At 44.4% G+C, this 14,685-nt stretch overlaps 1 protein-coding gene across 1 annotated transcript; it reads left to right on the top strand.

Annotated features, from left to right (window-relative positions):
• The first annotated feature begins 2,371 nt into the window (after positions 1 to 2,371).
• Positions 2,372 to 12,413, top strand: Mageb1l1 (MAGE family member B1-like 1). Its single transcript, NM_001408866.1, has 2 exons — positions 2,372 to 2,487; positions 11,020 to 12,413. Exon 2 carries the CDS (start codon positions 11,025 to 11,027, stop codon positions 12,021 to 12,023), a length of 999 nt encoding a protein of 332 aa, NP_001395795.1. The 5' UTR covers positions 2,372 to 2,487; positions 11,020 to 11,024; the 3' UTR covers positions 12,024 to 12,413.
• The last annotated feature ends 2,272 nt before the right edge of the window (positions 12,414 to 14,685 follow it).

Raw genomic sequence — 14,685 nt, 5'->3', positions numbered from 1 at the left:
TACCTGGCTAAGTATAAGGTATGGAAACAGAAAATAAAAGATAGAATGTGTTTGGTGATGACAGGATTGTGTGCTTATGTGATGTTAGGCAGCTTCAACAAAAAAGGTTTAAAAAACCTGGCTGAGCCATCCAACATTTAAATATAAAAGTTTAAGAAGCAACCCTAATAAATCAGGCTAACATGAAATCAAGGGTAAATATGAAATTTTAGCACTTTCTGAATTGTTCTGTAGTCCTTATTTATTTATTTATTTTTCTTTAGGACTTTGATCTAGGCCATGTGTTCTCAAATGAGGCCGACATTGAAATTATTATTTACTTTATTCCTGAGCTGACTTTCCATTCTCCTGACTTAATAGTATGTTATCTTGTCTATCAGGTGCTGTAGTTATGTTTGCATGCAAATAATTAAAAAAATCTTTTGCAAACAACCTACTAATTTTCAACCCCTGTTTTATGTTGTGCATTATCTCATTTTTTTAAGATTTATGAAAAAAATATTACCTTTGCATGAATTATTACTGAAAATATACACACATTGTGGCTTCATTAAGACATCTGCCCTAATCCAAACAGTACGAGAGAGTTTGGTCTAGACCAGTTGTTCTTAGATTTTTCTCATATATTACATCCTGAGCACAGTTTTCCCTGCCTTCTCTTGTTCCAGTCGCTCCTACCACACACCACAATCCTTTTCTCTCCCATATCCTTTCAGTAAAGGTCAAGTTTCCTGTGTATATCAACCAGATGAGAAGTGATATATCAACTTCCAGTAATACTTGGCATGTTCCCTAGTATGAAAGCTAGACAAGACAATCCTCTAGGAGGAAAAGGGTCCCAAAAGCAGTCAAAAGAATCTGTGGCAGCCCCCATCCCCACAGTTGGGAGTCCCACAAGAAGACCAAGGTACACTAAGAGCAAAGTCTTTATGAACTGACAGCTGCTATTAGGTTTCGCAGAGCTGTGAGGATGAGCCTACTCCAATTGTTCTCCTGAAGGATGCTGGGAATGAGAGAACATGCCCTGTAAGAGCCAGGAGGATTGTCTTTAATGGGCACAAAGGGGAGTAATAGCCACAGGAGGAAAAGTCATACAAAGAACGCTACCTCAAACCTGTCAACCATGTTACTGGCTGTGAGTGATGGGCAACGGGTAGGCATGGCTATACTTTCATTTCACGTAATGAGGGAAGGGAAATTCTATGTTAAAAGCACATGGCCTAGGACTAATAGAAGGGACAATGCCAGGAGCCCAGGAGCCATGCTGCTGAATCAGCAGACCGAGTTTATGGTACATCTCATCCCTCCCTTCAGGGCCACAGCAAGCAGTCTGATGGGTTTTCAGGGGTGAGACCCCAGTTCTGCAAAGCAGGCTCCTGTTCAAAGCCAGAGTCAAGCTGAGAGACCCTATGTGAAATGGAAGGAATTGTCTACTAAGAGAAAATATGGGCTCAGAACCCCATCTCCGCTATCCGTCACCAGAAACTCAAGCTGTGTGCACCATGTGAAGTTTGCTCAGATCACTTCCTCTGGGTCCCAAGAAATTGTGTCTTCCCATGACGACTGGTCCTTACCCCAGGTATTTCTTGCCTCTGAAAGTCAAATCTGACGAGAGCACTGTGAGGCCCATGACAAAATTGCCAAACTTAGTAGTGTATCTAGACCTCCCCCACTCAAAAGACTGAGACAAGGGAGGGCTACCTCTGTAGCTGGTAGACTGGCGTACATACAGGTCAGTAGCCCAAGATCACTGATTCTCGTTGAGCGGTACTAGCCCAGTGGTTCTCATCCTGTGGGTCGCGACCCCAGTGGTGGGTTGGGGGGGTGGCGACTCAAACAACCCTTTCACAAGGATTGCATATTAGATAGTCTGCAGATGTTTACTCTAATATTCTTAACAGTTGCAAAATTTACAGTTAAAAAGTAGTGACAAAATAAGTTTATGCTTGGGGTAAACACGTGATAAACTGTATTAGGTTCACAGTAGGAAGGGTGAGAACCATTTATTAGATTTTGTGACCTTGTAATCTTTACTTCTTGCAGCTACTTCCCTCTCGGGGAGGAGGGGAGTTCTTGGAAAGCACAAAAGTGGACCTGAAAGCTGAGAACTAAGCTCCAAATGCTGTGAGGAGGGCGTGTCGCTATGGCATTGTGGATGAGGCATGAATTACAGAGGGTGCCTCAGAGGCTCAGGCATTCTCTGTGTGCAATAGAGTGAGGAAAGTGTTAGAGTTGGGGAAGGCTGGGTGTCTTCGGAAGTATAGTGAGGAAATCACACCCTGGCATACTGCCTCTACAGGAGTGGAGGGCCATAGCAATGTGGCCATGCTGTCAATCATCAGAGCCCACCTCTGACAGGATGTGGTTTACTCTTGCTTCCTGTGAGGAGGGGAGGAACTGGGTCTTAGTGCGGGTGCCACAGAAGCGTGCTGTTTTTGCTGCTCTCCACCAGCTGCCGGCCAGTACCGAAAGACTTCTGCGGCCAAGGTAAGGACCCTGAATGTGTACTGAAGAGTAAGTACCCCTAGAATAACTACAGGAGCCGTACTTGCTCTCACCCATGGCTCAGTAGGCTTTTCGTGGAAAAGCATGGGCTCCCTTACAGGATGGAGTGTTTCTGGAAGGAGATGGAAACCCTGGTCTTAGAAGCTAACCGTGATTCTTAAAATGGTGGCTTCCTAGATGCCAGTTAACTCAAACCTTTGGGTTCTAAATGGTAAGAGAACTTTGAAACAAATGCAAGTCCACACTGAGCTTTAGTGGCACTGGAGTCTAAAATGCCCCGGCAGAGTGTGCAACCAAAGAATTTCATCACTGATAAAATGGCGAGTTGTTTTGTTTTGTTTTAATAAAAAGTGTAAATTTTACAAAGTGTTTTCAAAGCCACTCTTATCAATGATGTAAATCAGAGAGTAAAAGCATTCGCCACTAAATCCAAAATATGATTTTGATTCTTAAAATGTATGTGGGTAGCAAGAGAGAACCGACCCCTGCAGATTCTCTTTTGTTTTCTAATTGCCTGAGGTGGCTTTTGCAATCTCCATCTGAGAAAAACTCCAAAAAGCCCCAAAAGGCACGGGATTTGCATAGTCCAACAAAGAGTAGTGGGAAGTCTCGGGGAGACTTGAAAGACTTGATACTTTGAGGTCTTTGGTAGCCAGGCCTAACCCGTGGGAGTAGGAGGGCTATGAAGAGGGAGGTACCCTGAGGTTTAGGGTAGCCACGCCCAGCCCGTGGGAGTAGGAGGGATATGAAGAGGGAGGTACCCTGAGGTTTAGGGTAGCCACGCCCAGCCCGTGGTAGTAGGAGGGATATGAAGAGGGAGGTACCCTGAGGTTTAGGGTAGCCACGCCCAGCCCGTGGTAGTAGGAGGGATATGAAGAGGGAGGTACCCTGAGGTTTAGGGTAGCCACGCCCAGCCCGTGGTAGTAGGAGGGATATGAAGAGGGAGGTACCCTGAGGTTTAGGGTAGCCATGCTCTGCCCGCGGGAGTGGGAGGATACTTAGAGGGAGGTACTCTGAGGTTGAGAGTAGCCACGCTCCGCGGGAGGGATACAAAGAGGTAGTTACCCTGATGTTTAGTGTAGCCGCTATGCAAAGCAAGTGAGATTCAGAGGGAGACTGAACAGGGAGGTACCAGAAAGTTTAGGGTAACCACGCAAAGTGGAGGGAGCCTGAAGAGGGAGGTACCAGCAGATTCAGGGTAGCCACACCGAATACTTGAGAGTCAGAAGGAGGTACCAGGAAGTTTATGGCAGTAGCACGCACAGCGTGTGCAAGTCCGCGGAAGCATAATTTCAGAGAGCTATGCCCTGGAGTCAGAGGATAAGTAGGAGATAGCATGAGGCTTAGGGTACCATGCCTAGAATTTGGGAGTCAGAGAACTTTAGGGAGGTACTATAAGGCTTAAGATAGCCGCGCCTAGGAGGTGGGAGTCGGAGGGAGCCTTAAGAGAAGGTACCATGAGATTTACGGGTAACCATGCCCAGTTCATCGGAGTCAGAAAGCCGTAAGAGGTAGGTATCAGGGGGTTCAGGGTAGCCACTCTCAAGACATGGAAGTCAGAGGGAGCCTTAGAACGGAGGTACCAGGAGGTTTAGGGTAGTCACGCCCAACTTGTGGGAATGGGAGTAGAATGGATACATAAAAGGAGGTACACTAAGGTTCAAAGCTGCTGTCAGACCGTGAGATTCTAAAGGAACCTGAAGGGGAAAGTTAGCAAGAGATATAGGGTAGCCACTCCCAACACTTGAGAGTCAGTCAGGAAGTACCAGGAGATTTAAGGTAGCCAGGCCCAGAAGGTGGAGGTTCGAGGAAGCATAATTTCAGGTAGCCTTGGTGAGCCCTCGGGAGTCAGAGGATAATTAGGAGATACAATGAGGCTTATTCATGCCTAACATTTGGGAGTCAGAGGAACCTTAAGAGAGAGGCATGGTGAGGCTTAAGATAGACATGCCCAACACACAGTAATCAGAGAGAGCCTTAAGAGGAGGTACCATGAGATTTACAGTAGCCATGCCCAGTTGGTTGGAATCAGGGACCCTTAAGAGGGAGGTACCAAGGTGTTCAGGGTACCCATGCCCAACACATGGGAGTCAGAGGGAGACAAGCTAGTATATAAGGAAAGGCTTAGTGTAGCCATGCCACAAGCAGGGGTGGGGTTGGGGGGTGGGAAGCATGAGGTTTAGGGAAGCCATGTCCAGCAGGTAGAGGTCTGAGGAAGCTTAATTTCAGATTGCTGCAACAAGCACTTGGGAGTCCCAAGGATAAACTGGAGATGCCATGAGACTTAGGGTAGCCATGCCTAATACTTGGGAGTCAGACGAAACTTGAAGAAGGAGGTGCTATTAGATTTAAGATAGCCATGCCAGCTGTGGCATTCAGAGGGAGATATAAGAGGAAGGGCCCATGATTTTTAGGGTAGCCAGGTCCAGCATATGAGAATCAGAGGGAGCCATAAGTGGAAAGTACCAGCAGGTTCAGAGTAGCCATGCACAGCAGGTATGGGTCAGATGAATGTTAATTTAGAGTAGCCACTGCTAGCTCTTGGAAGTCAGAGGGAGCCTTAAGAGGGAGGAACTATAAGACTTAAATTAGCCATGCCTAGCAAGTGGGAGTCAGAGGGAGCTACTATGAGATTTAGCATAGACATGCCCAGCAGTTTGGGGGGTCCAAGGAAGCATTGCTTTGAGGAGCCACGCCCAGCTCTGGGGAGTTAAAGGATAGGGTAGCTGTCCTAGTGCTTGGGAGTCAGAAAAAAACATAAGAGAGACTGTGACTTATTATTAGCCAAACTGAGCAAGTGGGATTCAGAAGGAGATATAAGAGGAAGGGACCATGACACTCAGGTTAGCCAGGGCCAGCATGTGGCAGAGGGAGCCATAACCGGGAGGTACCAGGAAGTTTAGTGTAATCGTGCCCAGCAGATGGAGGTCAGAGTAACAAAAATAACAATTTCCAGTAGCCATGCCCAGCCCTTGGGAGTCAGGGGGTGAGCAAGTGATAGCATGAGATTTATGGACTTGGGAGATGGAGGGAACCTTAAGAGGTAGGTGCTGTGTGGCTTAAGATAGCTATGCCCAGCAGGTGGAATTCAGAGGGAGCCATAGGAGGGATATAGCAGGAGGTATGGGGTAGCCTACCCCAGCAGTTAGGGATCCAAGAAAGCATAATTTCAGTTACCCATGCTGAGTGCTTGGGAGACAGGGTATAAACAGGAGAACTTAGGGTAGCACCCAGCAGGTGGGAGTATGTGGGAGTATGAATAGTGAAAATTTCCAGACCCACCCCAAGCTATTGGGAGTCGGGATAAACAGGAGATACCATGATATTTAGGGTAACCATACCTAGCACTTGGAAGACAGAGGAAATCTTAAGATAGAAGATGGAGTAGTGTGAGACTTAAGATACCCATGCCAGCAAGTGGGATTCAGAGAGAGCTATAAGAGAAAGGTAACATGAGGATTAGGGCAGCAGTATCAAGCAGGTAGGAGTCCGAGGAAGCTTAATTTCAGGTTGCTATGCCAAGCATTTGGGAGTCAGAGGATAAGCTGTAAATGTCATAAGCCATGCCTAGCACTTAGGCATGAGAGAGAGAGAGAGAGAGAGAGAGAGAGAGAGAGAGAGAGAGAGAGAGAGAGAGAGAGAGAAAGAGAAAGAGAGAGAGAGAACCATAAAGGGAGGGTACAATGAGGCTTAAGATGGCCACACTTAGCAAAGTGTCATTCAGAGGGAGATACAATGACATTTAGGGAAGGGACCATGACATTTAGGGTAGCCTGCTCCAGCATGTGGGAGTCAGAGGGAGGCATAAGAGGGAGGTACCAGGAGCTTTAGAGTAGCCATGCACAGCAAGTGGGGGTCAGAAAATGATAATTTTGAGTAGCCACGCCGAGCCCTTGGTAGTCAGAGGATAAGCAGGAGATACCATGAGCCTTAGATTTTTCTCTGTCACTTGGGGGTAGCCATTTCCATGCCTTGAAAGTCAGGGTAATCAGTAGATTCAGAGACTTAGCATAGACATGCCTAGCACTCACTCGGGATTCAGAGGGATCCTTAAGAAGGAGGGACTATAATACCTAAATCCGCCCAGCTGAGCAAGTAGAAGTCACCATGAGATTTACCCTAGCCAAACCCAGGAGGCAGAGGTGGGAGGAAGTATAATTTTAGCTATCCAGGCACAGTCCTTGGTAGTCAGGGCATACCTGAATAAGCTGGAGATACCATTAGAGTTAGAATAGCCATGTATCAGGGAGTCAAGAGGGAGCCTTTGGAATCAGGGGAAACTTAAGTGGGAAGTACTATGAAACTTAAGATAAGCATGCCCAGTGTGAGTCAGAAGAAAACATAAGGGGGAGGTACCATAAGATCTAGGGTAGTCATGTGCAGATTTTGGGATTTGGAGAGAGCTGTAAGAGATAGGTTCCAGGAGGTTTAGAGTAGATAAGCCTGGCAGGTAGAGGTTAAAGGAAACCTAATGGAGTAGCCATACCCAGCCTTTGTGAGTCAGAGTATAAGTTAGACTTACTATGAAATAAAGTTACTATGAGATATGGGTACATGCCTAGCACTTGGGAGTCAGAGGGAGTCTTAAGAAGGAGAGACTATAAGGCTTAAATTAAACAAACCAAGCAGATGAACTTCAGAATGAGGTACAACGAGATTTAGCATAGTCGTGTCCAGCAGGAACAGGTCCAAAGAAACATTACTTTGAGTAGCCAGGCCCAGCTAATGGCTGTCAAAGGATAAAATGGAGATACCATGAGACTTAGGGTAGCTCTCCCTAGTGCTTGGGAGTCAGAGGGAACCATAAGAGGGAGAGACTGACTTATTTTATCCAAGCTGAGCAAGTAGGTTTCAGAAAGAGATAAAAGACAATGACAATGACATGTAGGGTAGCCAGGACCAGCATGTGACAGTCAGAAGGAACCATAAGGAGGAGGTACTAGGAGGTATAGTTTAGGCAAGCCCAACAGGTAGGGGTCAGAATAATGATAATTTCAAGTAGCCATTGCCAGCCCTTAGGAGTCAGCACATAAGCAGGAGATACCAGGAGCCTTAGAGTAGCCATCACTAGCACTTGGAAGTCAGAGGGAACCTGACCTTAAGAGGGAGAAGCTATGAGACTTAAATTAACTAAGCCCAGCAAGTAGGAGTCAGGGGGAGGTGTAATGAGATTTAGCATAGCCATGCCCAGCAGGTAGGTGTTCAAGGAAGCATAACATTGAGTAGCTATGCCCAGCCCTTGGGAATCAGGATAGACAGTTACCATGAGACTTAGGGAGACAGAGAGATCCATAAGAGGGAGAGACTAACTTAAATTAGAAAAGGGGTTCGAGGAAGTGTAACTTCCACTAGCCATACTCATCCCATGGGTGTCAGAGAGAGCCAGAAGAGGGAAGGCAGAATGAGGTTTAGGGCAGCAATGCCTGTCAGGTAGGGCTCTGAGAAAGCATAATTTCAAATGGTCATGTTCAGCACTTTGGAGTCAGAGGATAAATCCGAGGTACAATGAGAATTACTGTAGCCATAACACTTGCGAGTCAGAGGGAACCTTTAGATGGAAATACTGTGAGGCTTAAGATAGTGAGGTCTTGTGCATGGCATTTGGAGGGAGATATAAGAGGAAGGAACCATGACCTTTAGGGTAACCATCTCCAGCATGTGGGAGTCAGAGGGAGCCATAACAGGAAGGTACCATCAGGTTAGAGTAGCCATGCACAGCAGGTGGGGGTCAGATGAATGATAATTTCAAATAGGCATTGCAAGCCCTTGGGAGTCACAGGATAAGCAAGAGAAGCCAGAAGACTAAGAATAGTCATCTCTAGTACTCGGGAGTCATGGGAACCAAGAGAGAGAGAAAATATGAGACTAATTTAGCCAAACGTAGTAAGTGGGTGTCAGAGGATGGTACTATGAGATTTAACATAGCCATGTCCAGAAGGTGGGGGGGTCCAAGGAATGGTAATTTCAAGTAGCTAAGCCCAGACCTTCAAAGTCGGGGAATAATCAGGAGATACCACAAGATTTAAGATGGCAATGTCCAGCATGTGGCATTCGGTGGGAGATATAAGAGGAAGGGAACATCACTTTTAGGTTACCCAGTTCCAGCATGTTGCAGTCAGAGTGTACCATAAGAGGGAGGTACTGGGAGACTTAGAGTAGCCATGGCCAGCAAGTGTGGGTCAGACTAATGATAATTTAGAGTAGCCATCCCAAACCCTTGGGAGTTGGGATAAGTAGGAGAAACCAGGAGTTTTATGGTAGCCATGCCTTACACTTGGGAATCAGAGGGAACTTGGAGTACTTTGCGTCCTAGGCCCATAATGTGGGAGTCTCAGGGAGTCTTAAGAGAGAGGTACTATGAGGTTTGGGGTAACCATGGCCAGTATGTGGTAGTTATTGGGAGGCATAGGAGGGGAGATAAGGAGAGGCTTAGGGTAGCCAAGCTCAGCGCTTGTGTGTCACAGAGCCATCATAGGGAGGTAGCATGAAGTTTCATGCAGTAATTTCAGGCAGGTAGGTGTTGGATAAAGCATAATTTTAGGTAGCCATGCTCAGCACCTGGTCATAGGATAAACTGGAGATACTATGTGACTTAGGGTAGCCCTGCCCAGCACTTGGGATTCAGACAGAGCCATAAGGGGGATGTACTGTGATACTTACAGTAGCCTGGTCCTGCACTTGGAATTCAGAGGGAACCTTAAGTGAGAGGCACTATGCAGCTTAGGGAAGCCATGCCCAGCACATGGGAGTGAGAGGATTCCATAAGTGTGAGATACTTAGAGGTTTAGAGTAGCTAAGGCCAGTGCTTGTGAATCAGTGGGAACCTTAAAATGCTGTGAGGCTTAGAGTAGCCAAGTCGAGCACTTGGGAATCAGAGTGAGCCATATATTAGCAAGTGGAATTCAGAAGGAATCATATCCTGAAGCTTTTATATCCTCCCAAACTACTTTTAAAATCAGAAAGGGAGGGAGAAACAGGTTGTGCAACTGGGTAATAGTATTTCCTTAGCATTTCTGAAGGCCTAGGTTGAATTCCCAGGGTTGTAAAATCACAGATTATTAAATATAAGCAAACACAAGAAAGAGTTAAAGTCTCTCTCCAAAACTGTCATGTACTGTTAGAAATCCGAGGATAGTGGGAAATTGACCAGGAGGAGGGAAAGGAAGTGAGGAAATAGAGCAGTGGGCTAGGGGAGTGGAGGAGCTTGTGATTAATGTACAAGGTTCCATGTGTGCTACTTGACAACAGTTCTCACAACTTAGTAAATGAATGCAGACAACGAATGTTTGAGTGGGATGCTAATGTCCTGATTGAATGCAAACTGAAACCTAGCTCATAGCATGGACATTTAAAGTGCTCGTGAATGAGGAGCTGGTGATGTGAGAGCCATGTCTGCTCCTCTGAGAGTGCTCTCTGAGAAGGGACAGCTTAGGCCCAATACAGGCCCACCATACCCTTGGTCTGAAGTTGCTAATTTCTGTGAAAATAGATGAACATGGGGGATCACTTCCAGAAATAATGAGGTCACTTAAAGCCCAGGCCCTTTAGTAGGACCGGGACGTGTAGGCCTGACAAGCTAGTCACTGTTCCCACTTTCAGCATTCCCCACTGCCCCATGTTTGTGCTGGAGAAGAAATCTGTTTTGTCTGAGAGAGAGAGAGAGAGAGAGAGAGAGAGAGAGAGAGAGAGAGAGAGAGAGAGAGTGTGTGTGTGTGTGTGTGTGTGTGTGTGTGTGTGTGTGTGTGTATCTGTGTATCCCAGTGCATGAGTTCATGCTTATGGAAACCAGATGACAAATTAAGTTACTTTTGCTCAGGAGCTATCTATGTTTTGATGGAGATGGTATTCTCTTCATGGCCTGCCTCTGGCAAGTAGACTAGCTTTCCTGGTTGCTGAGCCCCGGGGATCCTTCCTTCCCCTCCCTAACACTGATATTATAAGTGCAAGCCATCACATTTTGCTTTGCTTTTTAAACATGGATTATAGGTTTTAAACTTAAGTCATTGTTTGCAAGGAAAGGTCATTATGGATTGAGCTACCATCCCTGCCCATCACCATGTATTTCATTCAGTCCAGAGGTAAAATTCTTTGTCTGATAATATCGGGTCTGGTAAAAAGGAAAGCAATAGTTCTGTGCTTAAAAAAGCAACCTCAAGTAGCATTGAAGACCCCAGAGAGTCTGAGATAGAGTGTTACAAAAATTCTTAGCACTCTTTACTGGGCTATTTGAGTAGACTGAGCTCTCTCAAGCTTTTCATAGGGCCAGGAGAGTAGACTATGAAAAGAACTAATAGTATTTAGATACCTCTGTGAGTCAGATTTAATAGCAGTTAGTCAGAACAGAAGCCCTGTATATTCTCACAGCAATGATCTCAAAATGTGGGAAAGAAATGTTAGGGAAAATCAAGATGCTTGGCATTACCAAAAGTGCTTATGATGTATTATTTTACTGATCAAGGTCACGAGATCACCTGCTCGTTTACCCAAACTACTGCTTTCTATTCCTGACCACAGCCATCATGCCCAGAGGAAAGAAGAGTAAGGCCCGTGCTCGTGAGAAACGTCGCCAGGTCCAGGAAGAGGCCCGGGGGCTCAAGGATACTCAAGCCAAGGCAGCAGAGAAAGGAGAGTCATCCTCCTGCTCTGATCATGATTCTGGAGATGCTTTTGCAAGCACCTCTACTGCTGGCTTCCCTCAGAGCAAGGCACTTACCACCTCTGCTGGTATAGGCATGACCCGCAAAAGGTCTGGTAAAGGTTCAAAGGGCCGAGAAGAGAAAAATGGTAGTTCTTGTAGTTTCCCACTCTCTGGAAGCAAACAGATTGATCTTCTATCAAGGAAGATAGGAATGCTGGTAGAGTACATGCTCTGCAAGTACAAAATTAAGCAGCCTGCAAGGAGGGGAGAAATGCTGAAAGTTATCAACAAAAGGTTCAAGGAGCAGTTCCCTGATATCCTCAAGAAAGCCGCCCATCGATTAGATGTGGTGTTTGGTCTTGAGGTGAAAGAAGTCCAGCCCCATGGTCAAACCTACATTCTTGTCAGTAAGCTAGAATTCCAGGATGATGGAAGTGAGAGCAGTGAGCTGGGTGTTCCTACTAGGGGCATTCTGATCCCCCTCCTAAGTGTGATCTACTTAAACAACTACTGTGCCCCAGAGAAGGAGGTCTGGCACTTCCTGAATATGTTAGGAGTCTATGATGGGGTCCCACACATCATCTTTGGGAACACCAGGAAGCTCATCACTGAAGATCTAGTGCAGGAAGAGTACCTAGAATACCGTGAGGTTCCTGATAGTGACCCTCCGTCCTATCAGTTCCTGTGGGGTTCAAAAGCCTATGCTGAATCCAGCAAGAGAAAGGTGATGGACTTTTTAGGTAAGGTCAGTGAAACCATGCCCAGTTCTTACTCATTTCGTTGTGAACAGGCTTTGATTGAAGAGGAAGAAAAAGCTGAAGCTGAAGCCGCAGCCAAGCCTGGCACTAAGGGCAAAGCCAAGGGACATTCTAAGTCCTAGTTGAGCAATCCTACTCACTAGTGAAATATAAGGTAGCCTCCACTATGTGACTGAAGAGGGTCTGTTCATCTTTTTGCAAAAAAAAAGTTGTTGATAAAGTTTTAGGGACTTTTAGCAAAATATTAGCTTGGAATTAGAATGCATATTGATAACTTTTGTAGACTGTGCCTAATGTCTGTTTATCAAGCTGAATGTTCAAACTTTGTATTAATTCAAAATACAAATTAGAACATAACATTTATTCAGGGAAAATCTCAGAGATAGAAAAATCTGTAGAAAAATATTTGAGAATAGCCAATATTATTTGGTCATTTGTTGGTTTGTTTACTTAAATTACTGTTTTTGAACGTATAAATGTACACTTCCATTTGTTTTTGACATTAAAGAATGCATGAGAAATTCAGTCACAATGAGTCATTTTTTTCAAGGCTTGTGCTCTGAGTAGACATTAAACATCCAGTCTTGGGAAGTCTTCAGATTTTGTGCTGAAGATGTTTATTGTAAGTATATCTAGCATCTGCCCATGCAATGGAAGATTCTAGGAGAAGCCATCATTATGCATGAGAATGAAATGTGATTTCCCTCCCAATCAAATAAGTAGGACTTTGTGGCATTTGGACAGAAACATTTTTAAACAACTTTTTGAAAGAAAAATTTCTTATTTTATTTCAAACACGATGTTGTATACTCTGTAGCATCTAATTTCAAAGTAGAAAAATAATATTGGGTGGGTAGGTATCAATGAATCAAATCAAAACGTTTATATTATTGATTCCTACATTTTATGAAAGTCATACAAGACAGCTAAATGCACAAATGGTGCCCCCTCAGTCCTGTTTTTCAGTGCTACATGAAGAAACCTCTCAAACTCATGTCTCAATGTTGCGTCACAATATTTTCTTCCTATGGTTATATAATACATGTCTATTCACCCAGATAAGGAGCTTTCAACAGACTCAAGTACAGATAAGGCCAATTTCCAACTTGGGGAACCATGAATATTATTGGGGTCATTTACAGGAATATGGCTGAGGGTAGGAACAGAAATGGTTCAAAGATAGCTGCATCTCAAAAACTACTCCCCATGAGGTCAAATTAGCTGTGAACCTAGACCTCACTACATAGTGTGCAGGCAGGTCAACTGGCTGGAGAGGATCCTTTTCAGGTGCTTCAGTCAGTCAACTTCCAAGCAGTTTGTTTTGTTTCTGCTTCTTCCAGGTAGCTGTTCTCGTCTCAGAGATCTTAATACCTTTTCTCCTCTGAGGGCCTTTGCAGCACAGCTTGTCTGAATCTTGGCAGTTTGACTTGTCTTAAAAGTCTTATTTGCAGTTCTGCTTCATTTTGTCTGGAGAGATACCCTCAGCGTTTATTGTTTACACTGAAAGGGGAGGGATCTGGTGAATCTTGTCAGTTTCAGGGACTTGCTGAAGCTTTTTGGTTTACCTCCATTTTGAAGAAGCTTTCTGAAGCTATTTTGAGCTGTTTACCTTCCTGTTTAAAGAACTTTGTGTAGAACGGAATGTTTAAATTCTCCAGTCCTCGCTTGGGATAAGTTGTTGCAGAACACAGTGGATAAAGAGAAGCTTAAAATGGTTTTTAATAATTCACAGGGTGAATAAGTTATGTGTTGATACTATATATCCCTTTTCTAGAGTCTACACTGTTTCATTCCTCCTAAATTGAGGTATATGCTGGGACTCTTACTGCAGTTTATTCTCAATATACCAACTTGTATCTGACGTAAAGGACTGACCTTTTGATTAAAATACTGAATTAATATACATAGAACAACAAGAATTTCAAAATGTATAAGCAAAGAAAAGTAGACTACTCAGTGACATATTTACATTTTCAGTTATGTACCTCAACTGATAAGGAATATCAGGTCAGGATGGGGATAGCTTTACTCTAAAGCTACATGCTAGCTCGTATGTTCCCTCCACTACATTGCAAAAAATATTTGTCATTGTGGACATATGTTTAATGGTGGTAATGTTTAATGGTGGGGAATAATACAAAACAGGTTATACACAAATATAATTCTGCTAATGTATCAATTTTACCCTTATGTATCCTTGGCTGTTGTCCAGTGCTATAGTTTCTCCATCTCATACAATTCATAGAACAGCTATTAAGGGTATTTGAAGAGAGACCACCTGAGAGGCCTGAATAAGTAATATAGAGTCTTTCTTCTCCACCAGTGGTGTTGTCCTGTACACTGGGGTACAGAACAGCCTGGCTTCCAATTTTCTTGTGCTGTTAAAAGCAAAACATGGAATTGTGTGTCATACAGAATGCCAGCTATGAACATCTGCAGAAAGCAAGTTGGCATTGTTTACAGAAGCCAGAACTTAGCAGCTAAATGCTCTGGCTACTCTCATAACCTTGAAGTCAGAGACACGTGGTATAGAAATTTAAGTGACAAGTGACCAGTTTTCTTTTTTTTTTCTATTTTTTTTTCTATTTTTCAGAGCTGGGGACCGAACCCAGGGCCTTGTGCTTGCTAGGCAAGCGCTCTACCACTGAGCTAAATCCCCAGCCCCAAGTGACCAGTTTTCTACAGATAATTTTAGTACTAATTTTTCTTAAGAATGGATTCACAAGATAATATAATTAGTTTAGTTGCCCACTATATTCCCCACTGGTTCTAGGAAAATATGTC

This window comes from Rattus norvegicus, chromosome X (assembly GCF_036323735.1).
Source record: "Rattus norvegicus strain BN/NHsdMcwi chromosome X, GRCr8, whole genome shotgun sequence".
In the NCBI taxonomy this organism is placed as follows: domain Eukaryota; kingdom Metazoa; phylum Chordata; class Mammalia; order Rodentia; family Muridae; genus Rattus; species Rattus norvegicus.
The sequence above is the reverse complement of the archived record's forward strand: the minus strand, read 5'-3'. Positions and strand labels throughout refer to the sequence as shown.

Bases quoted from the DNA above. Each gene is read 5' to 3' on its own strand.
- Mageb1l1 (NM_001408866.1), top strand. From the start codon at position 11,025: ATGCCCAGAGGAAAGAAGAGTAAGGCCCGTGCTCGTGAGAAACGTCGC.